The sequence below is a fragment of the Cladophialophora bantiana genome (assembly GCF_000835475.1).
Source record: "Cladophialophora bantiana CBS 173.52 unplaced genomic scaffold supercont1.1, whole genome shotgun sequence".
In the NCBI taxonomy this organism is placed as follows: Eukaryota; Fungi; Ascomycota; class Eurotiomycetes; order Chaetothyriales; family Herpotrichiellaceae; genus Cladophialophora; species Cladophialophora bantiana.
The window spans coordinates 1,677,091-1,697,717 of record NW_015971575.1 but is presented as its reverse complement, the minus strand read 5'-3'; the positions used below and the strand labels follow the sequence as shown (position 1 = coordinate 1,697,717).

At 52.2% G+C, this 20,627-nt stretch overlaps 4 protein-coding genes across 4 annotated transcripts; 1 reads left to right on the top strand and 3 right to left on the bottom strand.

The window, feature by feature from the left end:
- Positions 1 to 1,460: 1,460 nt before the first annotated feature.
- On the bottom strand, positions 1,461 to 2,539 carry Z519_00618 (uncharacterized protein; the record flags this gene model as incomplete). Its single annotated transcript, XM_016758375.1, has 4 exons — positions 1,461 to 1,790; positions 1,850 to 2,018; positions 2,073 to 2,283; positions 2,350 to 2,539. 4 exons carry the CDS (start codon positions 2,537 to 2,539, stop codon positions 1,461 to 1,463), a joined length of 900 nt encoding a protein of 299 aa, XP_016625624.1.
- Positions 2,540 to 9,129: 6,590 nt separating this feature from the next.
- Z519_00617 (uncharacterized protein) lies at positions 9,130 to 10,353 on the bottom strand (the record flags this gene model as incomplete). Its single annotated transcript, XM_016758374.1, has 4 exons — positions 9,130 to 9,432; positions 9,482 to 9,946; positions 10,019 to 10,167; positions 10,236 to 10,353. The coding sequence occupies 4 exons, from the start codon at positions 10,351 to 10,353 to the stop codon at positions 9,130 to 9,132; spliced, it is 1,035 nt and encodes a 344-aa protein (XP_016625623.1).
- A 2,361-nt stretch (positions 10,354 to 12,714) lies between these two features.
- Positions 12,715 to 13,191, top strand: Z519_00616 (uncharacterized protein; the record flags this gene model as incomplete). Its single annotated transcript, XM_016758373.1, has 1 exon — positions 12,715 to 13,191. One exon carries the CDS (start codon positions 12,715 to 12,717, stop codon positions 13,189 to 13,191), a length of 477 nt encoding a protein of 158 aa, XP_016625622.1.
- Positions 13,192 to 14,289: 1,098 nt separating this feature from the next.
- On the bottom strand, positions 14,290 to 18,136 carry Z519_00615 (uncharacterized protein; the record flags this gene model as incomplete). The annotated part of the gene is made up of 2 exons (XM_016758372.1): positions 14,290 to 14,393; positions 14,449 to 18,136. The coding sequence occupies 2 exons, from the start codon at positions 18,134 to 18,136 to the stop codon at positions 14,290 to 14,292; spliced, it is 3,792 nt and encodes a 1,263-aa protein (XP_016625621.1).
- Between the last annotated feature and the right edge of the window lie 2,491 nt (positions 18,137 to 20,627).

Here is a 20,627-nt window from a genome sequence, read left to right as displayed (position 1 = left end):
GCCAAGGCCGACGACGAGGACGAGGGGAAGAGCAAGACCAAGGACAAGAGTAGAAAATCCGCTTTCTCGTCTCTCCTTCTCGAATCAAGAGAACGACAAGACGGCGGGGACATTGTTGATTGATTGACAGATCGACGAGGGAGGGAGCCATATTAATTGCAGAGTGCCACGGTAGAGTGTTACGATGACGCCTGCCACGGGACGACGAGACGACGAGACGACGAGACGACGACATAGCTACATGCAGCTTGGACGCGGGTACTCCGCCGTAGGGACCGTAGAATAGAAGCTGGGTAGAGGAGAGGAGAGGAGAGAAGACAAGAGAAGAGGACAGGACGAAGCAGGTGAGTGAGTGCGAGGGAGGTCCGTGCACACTGCAGGTTGCATAGACAAGTAATAGCCAAATAGATAATACCGCCGTAAAAAATACTCGGTACTACGTGCACAGTACCCTAACAGCTAGTTCGACCTTCCCCGCCCGTTGCACCATGGGAAAAAGGAACCACGGATCGCGATCGCGGTTCTTGGGTAGGCAGGCAGGCACCCAGCTCGGGCGCGGAGGTTGAACGGAGAAGGTTTAGGGCATGGCATTCGCTGACCGAAGATTGAAAAAGGGCCGGGGGAAAATCACAGCGGCGAACGAAAGGGCGGAAAAGCAAAGAAGCGAAAAGGCCGATCTATGACTTGGGCGAGTGGGGTAATAAGGTACCAAGTGAGGCATGTACTGTAATAGGGAGGGCGATTTAACAAGCGGGCCCAAGGTCACTTGACACTCGAGTTGCCCCAGAAAGAGCCAACTTGCACGTTTGGGCGTGTGTGGTGCTTGGGAAAGTCCAAGACCTGAGTGACGGTAGATAGTGATGAAGAGCATCCGGGGCGCTAAAACGACCCTTGCCTGCTCCGTACTTCTGCTCCATCGGTCTATGCGCAGCGTGGGCGATCTTCGATGCCAGCGCGCCAATCACTTGGCGTGCAGCTGATTGGGGCCGTTCGCGAACGGCCAAAGGCTTGGGCATGACGACAATCTTGAACAGAATGCCAGTAAGCCATCCGATGATCCCTTCATTCCATCATGACGTGCGACGCTGAACATCCCTATTGACTTCTGATGTGCAATGGAGAACTCAGAATGGCGGCTCCTCACAGGGAAGCGGCGTGAGTTCACAATGTAAAAACAAAATCAAAAACGAGAAAGTAGCTGAAGGTCACGAATATAGCATTATAGTATGTCAACCAACGATGGATAGGTTTTTGCACCAGAACTAGCCAGAACCACGCAACGCAGATTGGGGTATCCAAAGAGACGTAGTATTGCTTTGCCGATTCCCAGTTCCGTTCCACACCTCTCCAGTATGATTCATTTCATTTTCGGTGATAGAAAATCATTTCTGCTGCAGCATCTCGCGCATTTCCGCCATATCTGTCGACGTGTGTTTGATGAGGGTACTCGCGTAAATCGCTTATGCGGAATGTTCGGCCTTGTCCTCGGCGCTGCTACGAGCAGCTCTGCCCTTCTCCGACCAGGGGAAGTGCAGGACAGGAACGATGAAGAAGCTGTTCGAAGTGTCGGCAATACCGGCGAGGGCATTGTACCAGGCCAGGAACGCGGCAAGGATACCGAACGCACCTCCGGCCCGGGTCAGACCAGTGTGAGGGGCGCCGTTCTCGAGGACCAGGTAGGAGCAGGCAAGCAACAAAAAGGCCAGATCCAGGGTGAAGAACAAGAGGAAGAAAGCCACGGTAGACTTCAGGGTGCAGATGAGGAGGAGGAAGGTGAAGATGAACCATCCCTGTAGTTTTCCAGTTAGAACTGCGGCGCGTCTGCACATGCCATGGGGCACCACTTTACCATCAAGTAGAAGCCTAGACAATCAAACAGGGCCTTGGTGCTCTGATCCTGTTCGATGGTCGCTTCAATTTGGAAGCCACCCGGAGTGAGAATGATGGCAAACGAGATCCAGAAACCGCCATAAGAGGACAAAGCGGTGGCACCGAAAGTGTTGCCGACTGCCATTTCCCTGTCAGTGGTGTAAGCGTCTGCTGTTCGAACGCAAGCAGGAAGAAACACTTACCACATGCCAGCCAGGAGCTGCACGAGACCACCATAACCAAACGCGAGAGAAATGACAATGGCCGGGACCTTGACATCTCGAGCTCCCAAATTGATCAAGCTGAGCACGAAGGTGGTCAAGGCGAAAGCGCACAAGCCCAGAGGGGCCGGGTTGGCGAACTTGCGCTTCTCAACGCCTCTGTAGAGACCGGGTTGGAATTCACCTCCAAAGGCTGTATGCAGAATGTCAGTCGACTGCAGTTGGAAAGGGCAAAGGGCGCGGGGGAGGGCCAACTCACCGGGCAGAGTGGCATCCAAGTTTGTTCGCATATGAGCCAAAGGACCATATCCGAAGCGAGCAGCATGTTGAGCAGCCGTCTTCTCTTCGTGGCTCATGCCTCGGGTGGCGTTTTCAAATTGCTGGGCGTGAGTTGCTGTGTCGCCGTTGACTGCCGAATTGACAGCATTGTGCTCCGTGTTGGTCGCCATGGTAATGGAGAGGAGGGACTAGGTCGATATATTGGGCTCGGTGGAGGGAATAGCTACTTGGGGTGAATACACTTTCTTTGCAACGGACTAAGTCACCGAAGGCAAGAGGTACACTGAAAAGGCCGGCAGGGGGGATGGGGAGGGAAAGAAAGGGATTCCTGGGGAGGGGGATCTAGGAGTGTTTATGTATTGCTCTGGGATGGCGCGTCAAACAAACCCTCACGCCCCCGGGGGCAGGCAAAGTTAGGGTGCTCTGGGGAATGGAGGAAAGCTTTGGCCAGTGTCGGAATCGGCGGGGAGGAAGTTTTCTCGTTTCTGATCACGGCAGTGCATTGCGTTTCTGGTGGACCGATTGTTCACAGGATGGGACGGGTTGAAACAGGACTAAAGCACTGGATCGCGGACGGCGAGTGGACAGACGGGTGTTGGGAAAGGGGTGGATTAGTGGGTGAGTGGACAGATGACAGGGTTGAGAATGATCAGCTGCGTGTAGAATCCATGGGTTGCGTTCATGTTTGGGACAAGATCTGTCCGGAGGCGGGACCAGAGCCTGCCAGAGCTATGACGGGGGTGTTTGGTTGATCTGAAGTGAATGGACCGGAGAAGTGAACAGTTGCAGTTATTGCCGTTTAGCCTGTTATTGGTGACGGGCGAATGACTGCAAATGCTCTCGCGGGGTGGAGACTGGAGACTACAGGCTGGAGACTGGATCGCGGTCGAGCGGAGGAGAAAAGAAAAAGATGCTACTCTGACTCCATACGGCGAAGTAAAAACGGCGATCAACCATCGACCAGGACGAAAGGCATGAAGAAAGACGCAGTCACGCCACGAGAGAGAGCGGGAGAGAGAAGGGCGCTTGGCATCAGGGCCCTGGTCTACAAGTAGACTTGCAAAGCGTGATGGCTGTGGGAAAAGAAGACGAAGAATGACGGTGAGAAGAGATGCGATCATTACAGGCACAGGCGCAATACTAGGCAACGAATACCTCGACGAGAAAGAGACACAGAAAGAGAAAGGGCGAAGATCTGCCAGAGCGAGAGGAGGTGGAAGTGGAAGTGGCAGAAGTGGAGCCGTGACAAATGCAGCAGATGATGACGATGACGATTCTTTTGTTCCTTCTTTGTTCCTTGCGCATTGTCCCTGGTCGTAGAAATTAGCCGTGAATTGACAGACACATCAACGTCGCTTCCCAACTGGAAACGGCGGTCAATAATAGCAACAGCAACCGCAATAGCAATCTAGCAACGTTTGTTGGTGGTGAACCCCCCCCCTTTACCCTCACCTTTCAGTTTCACCTCACCTTCACCTCACCTTGACCTCATTTCACTTCTCCCCTTGTCCACCTCTTTCTCCAGCTTTCACCTAAAACAGCTCAATATCCGAGACCCCCATTCCTCTCTTTTCGTACTCTGCTCTTTTTTCCCTTCATCCTGATATTATCGCTGTTACTCTTGGCTTGCTTGGTACATGCTCGCTTGGAATCAAGCCCGTGCTTGGTACCCGACGCCCCTTACATCACCACAAATTCAACACCTCCGAGAGCGCCAACACTCCAACTGTTTATCAGTTGGCACAAGCCACAACGATTCCATCAACGCCTAGATTCGTCTAAAGCCCGCAAAGCTTTCTAGCGAACCACCTGCAAATTCGTATTCCTGCCGTCACACCAGATTTGTCACGAATCACGAGATATCTGCCTTTGCCGTTGCTGTTCGCCGGCCGACTAAGCAACGCCACGTTTCTGCTCCTTCCGTTGAGTTCCGCCTCCGCCTCGTCGGCCTCGGCTCGCAGCTTATACGAACCAAGCGGAATCCCTTCCTACCGTCTCACTGCTCGCGAAATGCCGTCGCCCTGTTCTAGAAGCCTTCCTTGTCCGACCTCATGTTCTGCCTGGAAACCTTCTCTCGACCACCCGAGATATATTCGATCATCAGGCTGACAGCGTCTTACTCCCACCGCGCTAACGACTCCATATCGAATCCCTCTCCTAATTTCACCACAATTTGCCACTTCCATTGCCCCGGGTCTGGTATCCTGTTCGTGGAGTAGGGTGCATTCACGTGGCGTGCACGGCTTCTCACTGAAACATATCGCTTGAGTTGCCGACATCGCTCCAAATCACACCACTTTTCACTTCTCACTATCAACCCCTTGCTACCCGTACTTGGCACAATCTCCTTTCTCGTTCTTCTTTGAACATCCTCCGACGGCGATTGTTTGCCGCCTGCCTGTGCATACCTAATTTCTCCGTCTGCCAGGATGGCACAGTAGTGTGTCCTTACCGGCGGTGACTCAATGCCTCGACGAGTCTGCACGCCCTGATGAATCCGCACTCAAGATAGCGAAGAACGACAGAGCCCTTCGCCTTGGGTTGTTGTTGAAGTTTCTCAACTCTCCCTCGACCACATTTTCTTCCGGGGCAGAGGTTCTCTGCTACGCCTCCGCCTTCTCTTTGCCCGTTCAACAAGGTAGCATGCTATTCACCAGGTTGCTGGAGAGTTTAAACGAGCAAAGGTCTGCCGACAGGGGGAAGCATGGCCGTGAATTTTAAAGATGTTCACAAAACTCCAGGATGGAATATTGAAACAACTTGTTTGGTCTACTTGCCCCTGGGTGACTAGCACTGGGCAGTTCTACGCAGGTAGGTTGAGGTTCACACATCAGATTTGAAATCTCAAGACAAGAATAGAAAGAATACAAGTCCGAGATTGTGTTCGTCAGTGCCAGGGACAATAAACTACCTACTCCAAGGGGGAAAAAAAACCCAATCTTGCAAACGCATAGGGACAGGATCTCTATCTGGGAAGAAAAGGAAAGGAAAAGAACGGAAAAACGGCAATGCGCAAGAGATGCTTCAATGCTGCTGCAATCAATCACCGAGCCAAAATGCTCCAGCTGACCAATCAGAAAATCCACCCCTAAAAAGAGACAGTGCCATGCTCACTCACCATTCACTACAACGAAGAGACCATTCGCGTATGATATCATGTATTCGGACTATCTTATTATGGTATCGCAGCCCCGATGGGAAGCCCTTTCGAGGGGTTACCACTCAAACTCGGCATGCATATCCATTACAGGTACTTCGCACTGGGTATATATTGCCCAAGGTGCCCATCTTATTCCTCTCTGATATCCTGGTTTGCCTGGTGGGTATACGAACATCGATGGAATGACCTGCATAGACACCACCATCACCACCATGGACCCTGACTCTTGTCTTGGATAGCCGAACACCAAATTTTCTGGGTCAACTGTTGCGAGTGAATGCCAGGGCTTACGGAGCGGAGGCAGGCTAACCTTTGAGAGCCACAGCGCAAGGGTCCACGATCTTCCCTGCTCGCAACGGCGATAACAGGACCACTAGTAAATTGAGTAAGGTGCTCATCGAGACTGCGGATAAGGTTTGCGTGTCTATTGCGAGGTCCCGCTCCCGGTCTGTACGGCTCTTCCTGAAACGGCGTGGCCAGATACAAAAGCATCTGGAATTTGAGACCAGCCAACATGTCTGTGGGGTGGCAGGACATTAGCAGCCGCAGCCGTATATGACGGGAAAGCTAAGCCTCCAACATGATCCGGGAGATTGACGGTAATCTGAATTGATACAGACGAACTCACGGTTTCTAGGGACAGAGCTTGACTTGGACGGCATGATGAAGGTGAGACGCCTTGTGTTCAACGCGAAAGTGTATCAAAGCAGGCAGTGGGAGCTCGAGGTCGGCGGCTGGAAGCTGAGCCAAGAAAGACGAAAGTGGGAGAGAAACCCGTCTCGAGGCCACCAAGGGGAGAACACTTTTTAATATCCATGGCTCTGGGTTGGAGTGCTCAACCAGGACACCTGGGGATCGAGATTTGCGAAGGTGCTGGCTCGATAGGACACCGACCAAATGCATATCGAAGCAGAAAAATCAGGGGGTGGGATGCTCAGTCAGTCTCGAAGCCCTGCGAGCATTCCGCTATTTCAGCACAGAGTTGCGGGATCCAGGCCCCTGGTACTAGAATAGAATACTTGAGCTTGGTCGATAGGTGCACAGGAGGTTAGCGCAACAGAAACATAGGAGCCTTTGCCCTCTGGCCATACAAAAGGTCACATGCCCGTGGGATGGAGGAGCTGAGGCAGGAGGTCCCAGCGAGACCGACCTGCCTTCTTTGGAACCCGGACAGGCCTTTGAGTAACTTGCTTTGCCTAGCAGCTGCAACCTGTCGAAACCCGTTAGATGAGATGCATGATGGCGCAGCAATATGCATGTCGATTCATTGCCGGGGCGCCTGTGGCCAGGCTATTCGTCTCGGGCGTCAAGTACGGCGCCAAGTACCGACAAGCAAGAAGATCGGTCCCCTGCTGGGCTGGGTAGGACCCACGACAGAAATACGAGGTGGTCTTCTTGCCTGCATGTTGAAGCCATCAGCCTTTGGTGAAATACTCGCCAATGGAACCGCCATACCGAGTGTCGATCCCTTCCGGCCGAATCTCTGATAAGTAGAGGACGTCAGGGCACCAAAAGACGGGATAGTCGCACGTCGTTGCTGCTACTGCTGCTACATACTGCTGCTGAAGGATTGAAATTGCTTTTGCCAGTCGACCAGGGCTTAGTGCATGGATCCGCCCTCCCCGCTTGGGGACGGGGACTATGATTCGCTTCCAAGTCCCTGGGTCCTTTTTGCAAATTTAAACGAGGGGGGTTCGAAAGGGCACAGCGCGGCACAGCACAACACGGCTTTTCGGGCAAGCTGCACGACTCGTATTAGAACTCTAGAACCCCTTGTCCGTGGCAGGTTATGGTAGGTTGCCATGTCCTAGGGAGTAAAAAGCTACCCCTGACCGAGAATCTCCTCACATTAATACGAACTACTAACTTTCTCTTTTCTACACACGAAACTGGTTAGCTAAAAACTAGAGCGGGGGCAACCACGGGAAAAGTCGATGGCACATCCCTGAAGACTACACCAGGCACTGCCTCCCTCACACCCCATTTCCTGAGTTGAACACCTCAATTCATAGCCTGACAGTCAACACACGAGGTTTCCTGATCGTATATATTTCTACCATGCATGTTACCATTTGACGGCCTCAGGCAGGCGACAAACACATGGACAGAGAAGCATCAACTGGGTTAATAGAAGGGAACCGAGCCGAACCGAACCGAGCAGGGGGCCGAGGGGGGAAGGAGGAAGAGGAGCGGATACTAAATCCATATCCCAACTCAACCCGCTCGCTCGCGTCGTTCGAGAAGACACTCGACATCGCATCGGCGATCGCAATCGTGACAGGACCCCCCACGACCGCTTTCGGCCCATGTACATCCTTGGGGCATGTACATAGCAGTCGGGCGGATGGGGATCCCTCACAGGCCGCCGACCAGACAGCCAGACTTTGCATTACCGGTACTTTTAGTGGAGAGTTCGGACTCCTCCGTAGTCCAAAGGACAGAGGGAGGGAGTAGAGAGTGGAGAGTACTTCAGAGAGCTCGGATACTCGCAGAACCCATGCGCACACAAGCCCCTTTACGGAGTACATACTACATGGCGCGAGAACCAACCCTCCTTCTTCCCTCTCGTCCTTCCGACAACCGCTGCCCAATTGGCCATGTCGCTGCCTGTCTATCTATCTATCTACTATCTATCTTCCCCCTCCAGTCATCAGTTTGCTTCATGGGAGGTCTCCACTTTCTCGTAGTACATACTCCGTATTCTGGCACCTTAGGGCTTGACATTGACCTTGCCGGGGTGCACGATCCATTCATTCTCCTCTGGATGCATGCATGAGAGGACCGAAGCCGGATGAGAGGACAAGGGGTAAGAGGGGAGACGGAGAGAAAGAGGCACACATGCATGCATGCCACAGTGCCGGAGATGGTGAAAGAAAGACAGACTCTCTGATTCTAGCTCCTACAACTGATCCTTCATCCATCCATCCACCTCGTTGCCATGTCACCTGCAACCCTCAACCGGAAAAAGCCAAAAGACATAGCTCCAACTGATTTACCTGCGTGCATACCACAGCCCTGTCGTCGCCACGGTCACCATCCGAGGAAGACAAACCCAGTTCAGTCTCGCACAAAGGACTCCTTGTTCCTCGCTCAGCACTGCTGAAAATCCAAATCTCATCAACCACCGTCAGTCTGTCTTTCTCAAAAAATCCAGCAAATGGACTAGCAATCCCGAGCGCCGCCCGATGGGACAAACAGTCCCCAAACCCGTCACAGCACTCGCGAAACCCCGTCCCTCTTCCTCAAGCATCATCTTCGCCCCGCTCTTCGTCAACACCCACGGTGCTGGTGATATCGGCGCCAATTGTTGTGTGCGTTATTGCCACGGTCTCTTCGCCATGAAAATCCTCGAGATCGCTCCGTTGGAGCTGCGTAATGTATGTCGATGCGTGGGCTTGGCGGCTCGCAGGATCGAGATCGCTAGTGCTGGGCTCAGAAGACCCCTGGGTCGAATTGGGGACTGAAAGTTGCCGTTGGGGGAGTCCCCTATCTGTAAAATAAACCTCTGCATGATTCGTTGGCCAGCTTCTGCAAGTCCTCCGACAACAGGCAGGTCGCTTGGGTCTTGCGCCTCTTCCGCGGCTCCGGCTCCCACGTGAATTAGTATTGGCCTTTTCGGCTTCTGTTCGACGGGCTTTCTCGTCCTTGAGCCTCGCCCACCGCCTTTCCCGCGCTTCGACTAAAGATTTTCTCGCCGTCCTCCTGAAGTCGAGGAATTTCGGTGTGCCGACTCGTCAAGACCCAGAACTTTCGAAGGCCTGGGCTTTTGACGACCGGGATCCCCAGCCTTTCACCGCCGTCTCGAAACAGTTTCTCAAACGTTGTCAACTCTGGGAGGTCGGTGGACGAACAGTCTCGAACAATGCACTGTTTATGAGCCCGGACCATCGGATCGTCGCCTGGCTGCGATTAGCGAGACGGATATTGCTACTTGATTATGATGGCCACTTACGCGCCCCCATTCTTGGATTCTGTCGAGAATGGAGTCATATTCCACCTCCGCCGTGCGCGTCGAGAGCAGAGTTATCAGCAATGGCAACTGAAGTTCGATCTCTTTGACCTCTCTCGTCAGAAATTCAACGTACTCATCCAACTGGAATGGTGCCATTGAGGCCCGAAAATTCTCAGTCTTCCGGCCGGGTTGCTTCCCTTGGGACATTCTGCCGGCAAAGCGTCTCCTCTGGTACCTCCAAGGAGCTTGCTGTTCGAGAGCTATTTCCTGAACGGCCGCGAAGGTGGACTGGGTTGGAAAAGTCTTCTGCCTGATCTCCCATGTCTTACGGAGCCGGCTCCACGGTTTCTTTTTCCGGCGATTTGCAGCATTCTTCCCTTTGGCGCTGAGATTATTGGCAATTTCGGAGTCCAACGGCTTGTAATGAAATGGTTGCAATCTCAAGTACCCAGGCTTAAGGTATCCCTTCTCCAAAACACTCGGCAAGAATTCATCTAGACCTATAACTGTCGTCGGAGCTCACAGTTCTTTCCATACCAACACCATAGGCTCGCCCATGTTGGCGTAAATCATGTCTTGATCGACATTATAAGCCTTGAGCAAGGCTCCGGTGTGGAACATATGTGTACCGTCGCCGAGATTCCTGGTGTCGATAATGGCAAGTCTCAGATTCTGGCGGCCTTCCTCTAAAAGCGCCCCAGCAGACTCTCCTTGATGTCTTCTTCGCTCATGAACTCCAGGTCAGCACACATACCTTGCTTTTCATGTTCACTCTTGAAGTGCCCGTCGGTGTTTTCGCCAGCGTTTTCGTCATTCCAGACTCGAAAGAGATACCGTGAGATCCCTTGAGTGCAAGCCGACACAGCTCCCATGTTCACACGATGGTCACAGAATTTCCACATCCATTCCTTCTCAGAAACTGAGACCCTCTTATAGATCAGCAATCTGAAGGGATGTCTCGGTCTGTCAGCACTCAGTCCCGCAAACGTCTCATGGACTCTCTCTGATTCTAGTGAAGCCTGGGGAGAATTCCATAAGGGCTCGCTAATGCAGCAGCGCAGGCCAAGACCGTCCTTGTCCCAGTAGAAATAGGGCTCTCTGAGGTGTTGACCATACCTGGCCCAACCTCGATGTGTCAGCATAATCAAGGCGTCGGTCCATTGAATTAGGGGACATATCCAATTCGCTGGGGGAAAAATAAATAATAAATAGCTATCACTGATAGTGATAAGTTGCGAAGGGAATGCCGACCCAGCGGCGGTGCAAAAGGCTTGAGGTAGATCAGAATGAACACTGCCGTCTGTGCACGAGATGTCGCTTCAAAGGTACCTGAGTAAGTTGAATGGCAACGCAAGGAAAAAAGACAAAAGCCAGATGTGAACAAGATTAAAAGACAATCAAGCAATTGATAGTGCAGAGATATCAAAGCTTGGAGGGATGGATAAGAAACGTGAGAAAGAGGAGAGGTCGGTCCAACGCGGCTGTTGTGAAAGAGTCGGATGGGACCGAAAGAACAATCAACGATATGACACTGTTGAAGAGAATGAGGTGAGATTTGAGAGAGGAGAACGCGGAAGACAGATGAGAATTGGGAGTGCAAGGAAACGGTCAAGTCAGGGTCAATGAAATGGAGAGAGAAGGCGCCCAAAGTGGAAGATAGGAGAGCAAGTCGACAGGGACACGATTGAGAAAAGAGTAAGGTGAGAAGTGAAATGGACTAGAGGGATTGAATTGTGTCCGGGACGAATGCTGCTGAAGATGGCAATATCTGCATGAAGAAAGAAGTCGAGAATTGGGACACGAGCATGTGCCCTTCTTTCCTCGGAGTGGTTGTGGCGGGCATGTGAAAATCACAACCTCAAGTAAAAGCGTTCATGAGATGTGTACAGCGCTGTTGGAGGCATTTCGGTTTCCGTGCTGCTTTTCGCGGCCCGGCCGAGCCATGACATACCAAAGAACTTGGAGGTTGAAGCACATACCGGAGAGAAATCTCCTGTTTCGAGTATCGCCACCAGGAACAGAGTGAATTAGTCGCAAAACATATACATGATGCCAGAGTGTCTGTCATGAAAATAGTCCTGCTTCCTCACCATGACCAGAAGAAGCAGGGTGGAGTAGACAGGGCCCTGCTAAAAGCCCAGATGTTGGTCTTCCACTTGCGATAGTTGGGGACTTTGGAGTGTCCCCTGGATCCACGCCTTGATCATGGGAGAGAAGAAATCAAGATGCTTCCGAATGTGGTTGATCGCCGGTCAGGCAAGGCTGCGGCTATATTTTGACTGCAAGAAGCAGTCCTTCCCTGTCCGTGGATCGAACGACGTTTGCTCGCGGTCCCGACCACGATGACGGAGTCTGAAAGGAAAAAGGAGCGACTCTGGGTATGAGAGACCGGGGGATGGCACAGACATGGCTCATTGCGCTGCTTCAATACGCCTTCGACATTCTTGGAAGAGGAAATTGCTTGGGAGGTTGCTGAACGGAAGACGAAAAAGTTGGCGAACTTCAGACCGCGTCTGAGTGCCAAGCCTTGATAACCACGCCAGGCTCAAAGAGGACAAGCTCCGGCTGGACAGATTCTCCTTCTCCGGGTATCAGAACAACCATGACTGCCCGCGGATTTGCTCCCTCACTTTTTTCTTCCTCTCTTTACACTTCATGAAAAACAAAACGAACGCATAATCAACCGCCAATTCCTTCATCCATCAATGGAGTGGTAGGTCATATTGGCGTACTAGACCGAATTTTTCTCAGAGGCACTTTAAGGCTTTTCGTTCGAGATGGGAGTTTTCGGATTCCCGTGGTGGATGCGAAGTCACCTGCGTGCCAGACATTTCTTTTTCCCTCCAATGCAGATCACGTAAAAATTTCATGGTACAGGGGGAACGGACTGTACTGAGGACTTGGTTGCACTAAGTGAAGGCATCCATCCCAGGTCCTTCGAGAGAAATTCTCAGATTCATGGAGGACTTGAACAACCCCGAGCGCGTACTACAGAGTGTATGAAGAAGTTGAGGATTGTGTAGAAATAACTTCAGAAACTTCTTTAGATTCTATTAAAGTGCTGAAAGACTGCCTCGAAAGTTCATCTCACCAGCCGATACCGAGTTTTGGATATCTTTTGTCTCAACGAGCCTTGGGCTTGGCGCAAGAGAGACTTTTCTGCTTCCAAGCGGTCGCATTTTTTTTTTCCCTTTACATCTCGCCTCATCTAGGTTGTCGAGCTTGGTAGCAAAATGAAGCTCCTCACCACGAACTTCCTGACCTGCGCCGTCAAGGCCTGCAAAAGCTCCTCTGCCTCGTTCCCGCTGCACTTCAAGGACGCCGTGCTAGAGCGCACCGAGATCGAGTTTAACCCGCAATTCATGAGGAACATTCTGCCGCGCGTGAACTGGGAAGCATTGACCGTTACAGCGACCGAGTTGGGATTGCAGGCGATGGTCCCTGAAAAGAACCCTTCGGACCTTGACGACGGAGCCACGGACACAAAGGAAGATGACCACCCTATGGATGTCGAAGGAGACAAGCAAGAGAGCGAACAAGGTGGTGTTCAAAAGGAGGACGGGATTGATGAGGAAGTCCTGAAGAAGCTACACACTCTCCTCCTCGAAACCGGCGTGTCAGAAGGGAAGCTGGTCTGTGGAAACTGCGGGTTTGAATATCCCATAAAGGAAGGCGTGGGCAATTTCCTCCTGCCAGCGCATTTAGTGTGAGGATACCCTCGAGACGAACTGGGTTTGAACAAAGACAGAAACCGCGGCGCCTGCGATAACTTCATCCGGAAGCTGTCACCGTCGGCTTCCTCGATGCATCTGCTTGAGTGATTGGGCAATAGAGATGGGAGGTTGGACCGATACACTCCCTGCGTGCTCACCCTGAGAGAGACACACTCAGAGAGCGCACCATGATCATAGATTGCCACGGAACGAACGAGACCAGCCATCAGACGACCAGAAACTCCCCATTGTGGCATTCAGGGCTCTGGGTCAGAGTTGAATTTTAGCTGTCAGGCCATTGATAGGGACTTGTGCGAAAGAAGAAACGACCTGGGATCAGCAAGAAGTCTGGAACGCTCACCGAAGAAGCCCTGTCAAGGTGCAATGCAAAGCTTATCGTCTAGGCATGAGGGAGTAGAGATCAGTCGGAAGCGCCCGACTGTCTCTCTGCACGTGGGAAGAAGTCTTTGAACGAGTACGAATTGCAGCCGATTCTGTGGAAACGCCAGCCATGGAGGCAAAGCCCATTTGGGCCACCACTCTATGTACTTGGACGTCTTTCTCCGCCGCGTCCGAAGGGTGACCAGACCCTTTATGCTGTACGCCGCATGAGTTTGCTGCTCTCGTCGAGTACAAGGTTGGATGATACAAGTACACAGAAAGCACGAAGGGAATCTTTCTCAAACTCATTCATTTTCAGCATCGTCCCTTCTGTAATGCTCCACCGCCTCAATTGAGTTAAAGGAGTTCATTCGTTGTCGGCCACGTCCCTTCGACTCATCATTCCTTTGCTTTGTTGAAATAGGATTACCACGATCCTGGCGAACTCCTCACAACCACTCCCACAATTGCGCACCACCCTTGCCGATTCTCTCGGTGGAGAGATGAACCCCGGCCAAGCCTTTCCATTGATCCATGCTGTGCCATGACTTTTGTCAAAATATCCGTCCCTTCGTCATGCCGAATGGAAGAGAACGCCGGACCCAAATGCTCTTCCATATTTTCAAATGCACTTACAACATCGCGAAAGAATGATGTGCCCACCAGATTCCGCCACGCATTGGAAGACCCGTTGCCGTTGGAGATGCCGGAGTATTAGTTAAGGAAACCTTTGCAGACCGCCGAGCCACAGAGGCAAGGGATACGATCGTCACTGCCAATCTCCCGCTCGAATTTATAGTCGTATGTCAGTTCTTCATCTAGATCCAAAATGTCAGCGTCCGCACGCCCAGGTCAGACATGGACGATATTCACCTTTCTCAATATCTCTTAGAGCGTAGATAACGATCCGTTTTGTGCCGCCCACCCGGATGATCTTGGCAGTACAATTGGGAGAGCAGCTGTGGTTGATGAATCTTGCGATACCGCCCTTCTTGGTGGCATCCACGACAGTCCCTTCGTCGATTCGGAAGAGGTAGCTGCTGCCAATGCCGCTCTCCGTGTACTTGATCTCTCTCAAATCGGCGATTTCTTGCCGGATCTTCTCGCCCACATACTCGATGATCATCTCGCTCGCTTGTATCCGCTCCAGCGAGTACAGACCCCAGTTGTGGATGGCGGATCTGGCGAATTTGACAGGTTTCTTGCGCTTCTGAAGCTGATTGAATCGCAGAACGTCGGCGTCCTCGCCCAACCCCTGTAGCATCTCCCGCTGTCTGTCCAAATCTTTGACAGTGCGTCGATCGTCAGCACGCTTGCCGCGGGAAGAAGCTTTGGGCAGTTCCACAACTTGTTTGCCAGGGTCCTTCTTAGCTTCGGCTTCTCTCTTCTCCCTTGCCTTCTGCACCTTGATGCGATGAGGCAAATACTTCGACTTCTCGGACTCGAGGATTCTTCGAACAGGCTCCGTTCTTGCCGAGCCTGATGGGTTGGGCACAAAATACCCGTCAATGGGAGGCTCCGTCCTAAGCGCGCCTGGCTGGCTTCCAGGTTTGAGATTTCGAATGCGCTCCTGTTTCCAGGCCCATGCCATCGGATCACCAATATCCATGGCCTTCTTCAATTTCATTGCCGATGACAAGTATTCAAGATCTTCCTTATCAAAGAGACTGGCTTGCCATCCTCGGAGATCAGGAATGATATCCTCGTCGTCGTCAACGGTAGGCAAAGGCTCCACGGCCGAGACGCCCCATTCCACTTCTGGTCTCCATTCGGCTGCTTCTGCAAGAGCTTCTTCTTCCTCTGCATACTCCAGAACATTATCCACCACTGCAGCTGCTTCGGCCTCTGCCTGCGCCCGTCGGAGCGCTTCCCGCTCTTCCAGGATCTGTTTCTTAGTTTTCTTCTTAGGCTTTGGCTTCTTGGCCTTGACACCGTCCGAATCGACATCAGGCGTCGCCTCGATGGGAGTTTCCACTTTGATATCCTCGGATCCCTCGCGATCCAGGTCGTTTTGATCGATGCCGAATAACTCGTCATCTGCCTTTTGACGTTTTCGAGCTTCCAACTCTTTCACCAACCTCTTTCGTTTTCTCGACGATGGGGACATCTCATAAATATTTCTTTCGAGCTTGGCAATAATTAAATCTTCAGCAGTTTGCTTGCTGGTGTCGAATTCGTCCTTGACGATACTATCTCCCATCTCAGACTCCTCCCGAGCATGGAGCCGGCGTTTCGTTACTTTGCGCAGAAGTTCGTCGTCGTCGTCGGATAGGGAGGTCATACTCATCCGACTAGGTGGACGGCTCTCGGGATCTTCAGTGTCACGAGTGACCGATGTTCGTCGTTCATCGTCGGAATCATCGTCGGCGTGAAATTGTGCCAGCTGGTGGAACAATGGCCTGACATTGTGTCTCGTTGTTGGAGCTTTCCTTCTCTCATCGCGGAAACCAACCGTGCCCTTGTCTGTGCCCGGCCTCTTGCCAATCTTTGGCAGGGAAAGAATGTTGAGGTTTTTACTCCCAAGCGGGAGTCGACTGGTACCCAGGCGTGAGTCGGGCGTCTGAGAGCCTTCATCGGCGTGACCGTGCCTCCGTGTTCCCTCAGGATCGCTTACACCAAGAATCCTTCTCCTTTCCGCATGTCTGGTCGGATCAAGATAATCGTAGAGAACTGGAGCAGCGATACGTGATTTGACATCTTCCAGCAGCTTATCCCTAAGCTCTTGAATGACAAGCTGTACAACAGCCCTGGAGGGGTCTAAATCTCTTGCGCGCTGTCGCTTTTCTTCTTCTAGGTCGAGGTCGTGCTCTTTCCTCAGCCTGTAAGCTTGTTTGGAATATACGAAATCGACGGGCCCCATCGATGTTGGTACGGTGTCCGCAGCACTGACAGCTTTGTGATTTCCATTGAGATGCAATTCCAAATTCATCACATAGGTAAACAGCGGCTGCATGTGACAGCCATGAAATAGCTTCTTAGCCTCCATCTGTCCGCTCCGCGACTGCTCAAAGGTGATAAAGTATCCCGTCTGGTCACAGCGGACTTCTCGCCAATCAAACATCCTTAACCTTTTCTTCAGGTGCGGTATCGTAGTGCTCATAACTGGTACGTAACAATGCGCGATGAAGATGTAAGGCACTTTCAATGTTTCAGCAATCGGTGTGGTCTCGACAAGCGAAGCGGAGGCAGTCACGGGCTTGGTTGGTCTCTCGGGTTTTACGGGAAGTCCGAATGGGGCTTGGAAGGTAGACTGAGGTCGTAAAGGTGGCTTTCCCGAAGGCCCCTTTGGAGCTGTCGGCGGCGGGCCTGTAGACTTTGCGAATCCGGGCGACTGGACCGCGGTGGGTGTTGATGGAGACGGAGAGGGCTGCATACGGGAGGGATTTGTGAATCCACTCTCTTTCCGATGCAGCGCAATTGCCTTTTCCACCAACTTTTCCGTGACCGACCCGTCTCGGTCAATGGCCACGTGAACAGTCTTCAAGCCTATCCTTTGTCCACGCTTGCCCTCAAGATATGCTGTCTTGGCCGCGAGGACGGCGGAGATGGGTCCCCCGCCTTGAAAGGAGGCGCAGTCTTGGTATGCGATGCTGCAGATGCCGAGAAAGCGTCCAGTGAGCGGATCGGTTTTATTGTCCAAGTCCTCGATCTCGCCAAAGCTGGAAAATAATGCGCTGATTTGTGCCAACGGTGTCATGGGGTCGAAGCCGGTCACGACAACGGTGGTCGGCGGCGGCGGCGCAACCGCGGTCGCAACATCAGGCACCCACGACTTTAGATTGTAAGGCGCAGGGCGAAATTTTGCTTTTCCCTTTCCCACCACGCCCTTTGTATAGTTTGGAACGGCCAGTCGCGGATCGGGAGGTTGGAAGTTGTCTTGGGGCTTTGCTCCGAAATCTTCGAACTGCGCTTTCAGCTTGCGTTTGTCCTTGGAGTTTAAGGTCTTGTCGAGTTCCGGATCATAGGTGCACTTGGTCCCTTTGACTTCGGCATTGGCATCGCGCGCGGATCTTCGATGGGTCGGTGGTGTGTGGAGGGGTGTCATCGAACCTTGATGGAGGATGGACATATTATTGCTGCTGCCCATCACGGTGTGAGATTCAATGGTTGGGCTCATGGGTTTACCATTTGGAGGAGAGTCGGAGTTTGTGAGAGGGGTAAGAGTGGTGAAATTAATATGACTGGCGCCAGACATGGCGGCGTTTGCGACGGGAGCACTAAAGACCGATGAAGCGGTGCTAGACGAACTTGCTGAGCCGACACCATTGAGAAGGTCCCCTGCGTACTGGTCACTCTCTTCGGGGATCACGGTGACGGCGGGAGTCTTTGCCAGGTTGTCCTGTTTGGCAGGTAAATGTGGGTGGGACGTGGTAGATGAGTTCAGCGAGAGGCGAGCAGAATTCTCTTTCGTGTTGGCATCTTCCGCGCGATCGTCAGGACGGCGCAGACGGGATCGGTCAAGGTCAAGCAACTTGGAAGCCTTTCGTTGCTGAACGCTGGGAGCGGTCGGGAAGAAGTCAGCGAACTTGGAGTGAGAGTGAGTGCCCTGTGGGCGCGACATCTCCTTGATTAAAACGCCAACCGCGCGATCATCTTCGCATACGCCCTCCTCAATGGATCATGGGGATTATGGGAGAGTGTGAACCATGAAGCGCAGAGATATGTCGGCCGCGATGTGGACTTTGCAAGTTTTCTAACGCGTCAGTGGGCAAGCGGTCGGAAGGGGGCCGGGTTCCCAGAGGGCGCAGTTTGGGATTTGGGGCGATTGAGGACGGCAAAAGGCCTCCCAGCAGCTGGCGGGAAGGAGATTTGAGGTCGATACGTGCTCGACTGTGAACAATGAGAGAAATAAATCCGTGTATGGGGAGATTTGAGGTTGGCTTGGTCGACTGCAGTGCCTGCACTCTCAACCTGCAAGCATCGTCTTTGCTAAGTTCCTGTTGCAAAAGGAGCCAAGCCCAGATGGGTTAGAAGCCTCAGGCCTCGGCATGGGATCGACCGCGCTCAAGGCTCAAGGCTCAAGCGAAGAGCTGAAAGGGCGCAGGCGCAGGCAAGAGCTGAACATTCTCATCAAGCGAACATTCCAACTCTGCAAATTCATTCGATGCCAACAACAATGACCCATTGACTACGGCTTACGCGTCGGGTACATACATGCTTTGCCTAAACAAGTCATTGATCCTCATCCTGAGCAGGCTGCCCAAGTGGCGTATTCTCTATCTCAACTTTCGCTCACGTTAGCAGGCAAGAGTGCTCACCGATGCACAGGCAAACCTCACGAACACTAGAAATTTGAGAAAATCTGAGATGCCCTCTCTATCCTTCCAGTCCCATCCTTTTATGACTCCATGCCAACCGCCACCGCCTCTTCAGCGAGTTGAAGACATATCCTGTTCGACTACCTCCTGAGAAGAGATGGTTCATTGCACACATTCTGGCGGCCTCAAGAGATTTTGAATTGCTGTGTCATGGCTCTAACCTCACGACGAATGCCCTCGTTTGTGATCCACTCTCATCAAGAAATCAATTTGGCATCTGCCCTCGATTTCCAGGGACCTCTTCAGCCTCACAGCGTTAACGAACAAAGAGTTGGTCCTGAAGTGTCTGCCCCAGATGCCTCTTACTGTAAGGATGGAACGTAAGTTGGCCGCAGGAAATCGACTGCTCTCGTTCCAGAACGGTGTATCCCACATCTGCGAACCCCGGTCGCGTATCAGAATCTGCACAGCAAAGTCAGGAAGACGTGGCCGCTTGAGATTTATACCGCTCTCCAGCCAGATTGAGCAGGGCAAGGAGGAAAGAGCAAGAGAAAGGCTCCCAGGGGTCAGAGGATGAATGATTTGGCTCTGATGCTGGTAAAGGGGAGCACATCCGTAACTGTTGTCTGACACGCTTTTCTGCCACTCGACGAGACAAGTAGTTAGCTAACTCTGCATTCGTGCTTTCGTTTCAGCCGGCTCTCGCTTCAGAATACCACATCTAGAGCTCTGACACAGCAATTGCTCGTACCAGCAGCTTCATTTGCTTCTCTTCAAACCGAAGCTCATGTTGGTTAGATTCAACGTATGGAATGATGTCCAGTCAAGTCCTGTTCAATAGCTCTTTCCGACTGCGAACACACCAACTCGATTCCGTACCACTCTGTTTCTTTAAAATCTCAGCAAGGAATAGCTTCACTTGCGGCATTCCTCCATCAACCGATGTCATAAACACCTTCTAGCCGCACTTCTGAGATCCGGACGTCTCATCATCGCCGATTGAAAGTGACACCCTCACTCACGCTCCGACTGCGAATCGTGATTACCGTTCTGCTTTCGGCTCTAGTGGTTCTTCGGATATGTCGTCGGTGATGGTGTCTCCTTTCGGCAATGATTTGGATCTCATCTTCGGCACACTCGTTGTTTCTCTCTTTGGCTCGCTTGTTGAGTATGGAGGCATCGACTTGCGCAGTTGTAGAATCAGAACCAACTCTTTGGGAATTGCCCACCTGCATGCCGACTTTTCTAAGAGCCGACGTCAACGTTGCCTTTATTTTGGTGATTTTGCGTCTCTGCTGAAGTTCCTTGGCCTTGAGCGTTAGGACATCTTTAACCACAGTGACCTTTTCTGACGTATGATGCTGGTTAGTCTCTTCGGACGTTAAGTCGATAACAATTGACGAAGACGATGTAATCTCTGGGCGAGATACTGTCGAACGCTGGTTAGGTGGGGACTCTTGCTCCGTTCCGATAAATTGTTCATCTAATATCCTGTCTTCTGAATCGAATTTTGCGGTCTCATCACCAGTGGCTGTCTTCCCCGTTCCCAGCTTCTCGATGAGGTAGGGGGGCGGAGATGGTGTGGGAATTGCCGCATATGCCAATAGCTCCCTTGTGAAAGCATCAATTTCATGGTTGGTAGCTTGCGCGATATGTTCATGAGTTTGAGATTCACTAACGCCATCGAATGTATTCGTCGCTTCCTCCTCCTCTTCCTCCTCCTCTTCCTCCTCCTCTTCCTCCTCCTCTTCCTCCTCCTCTTCCTCCTCCTCTTCCTCCTCCTCTTCCTCCTCC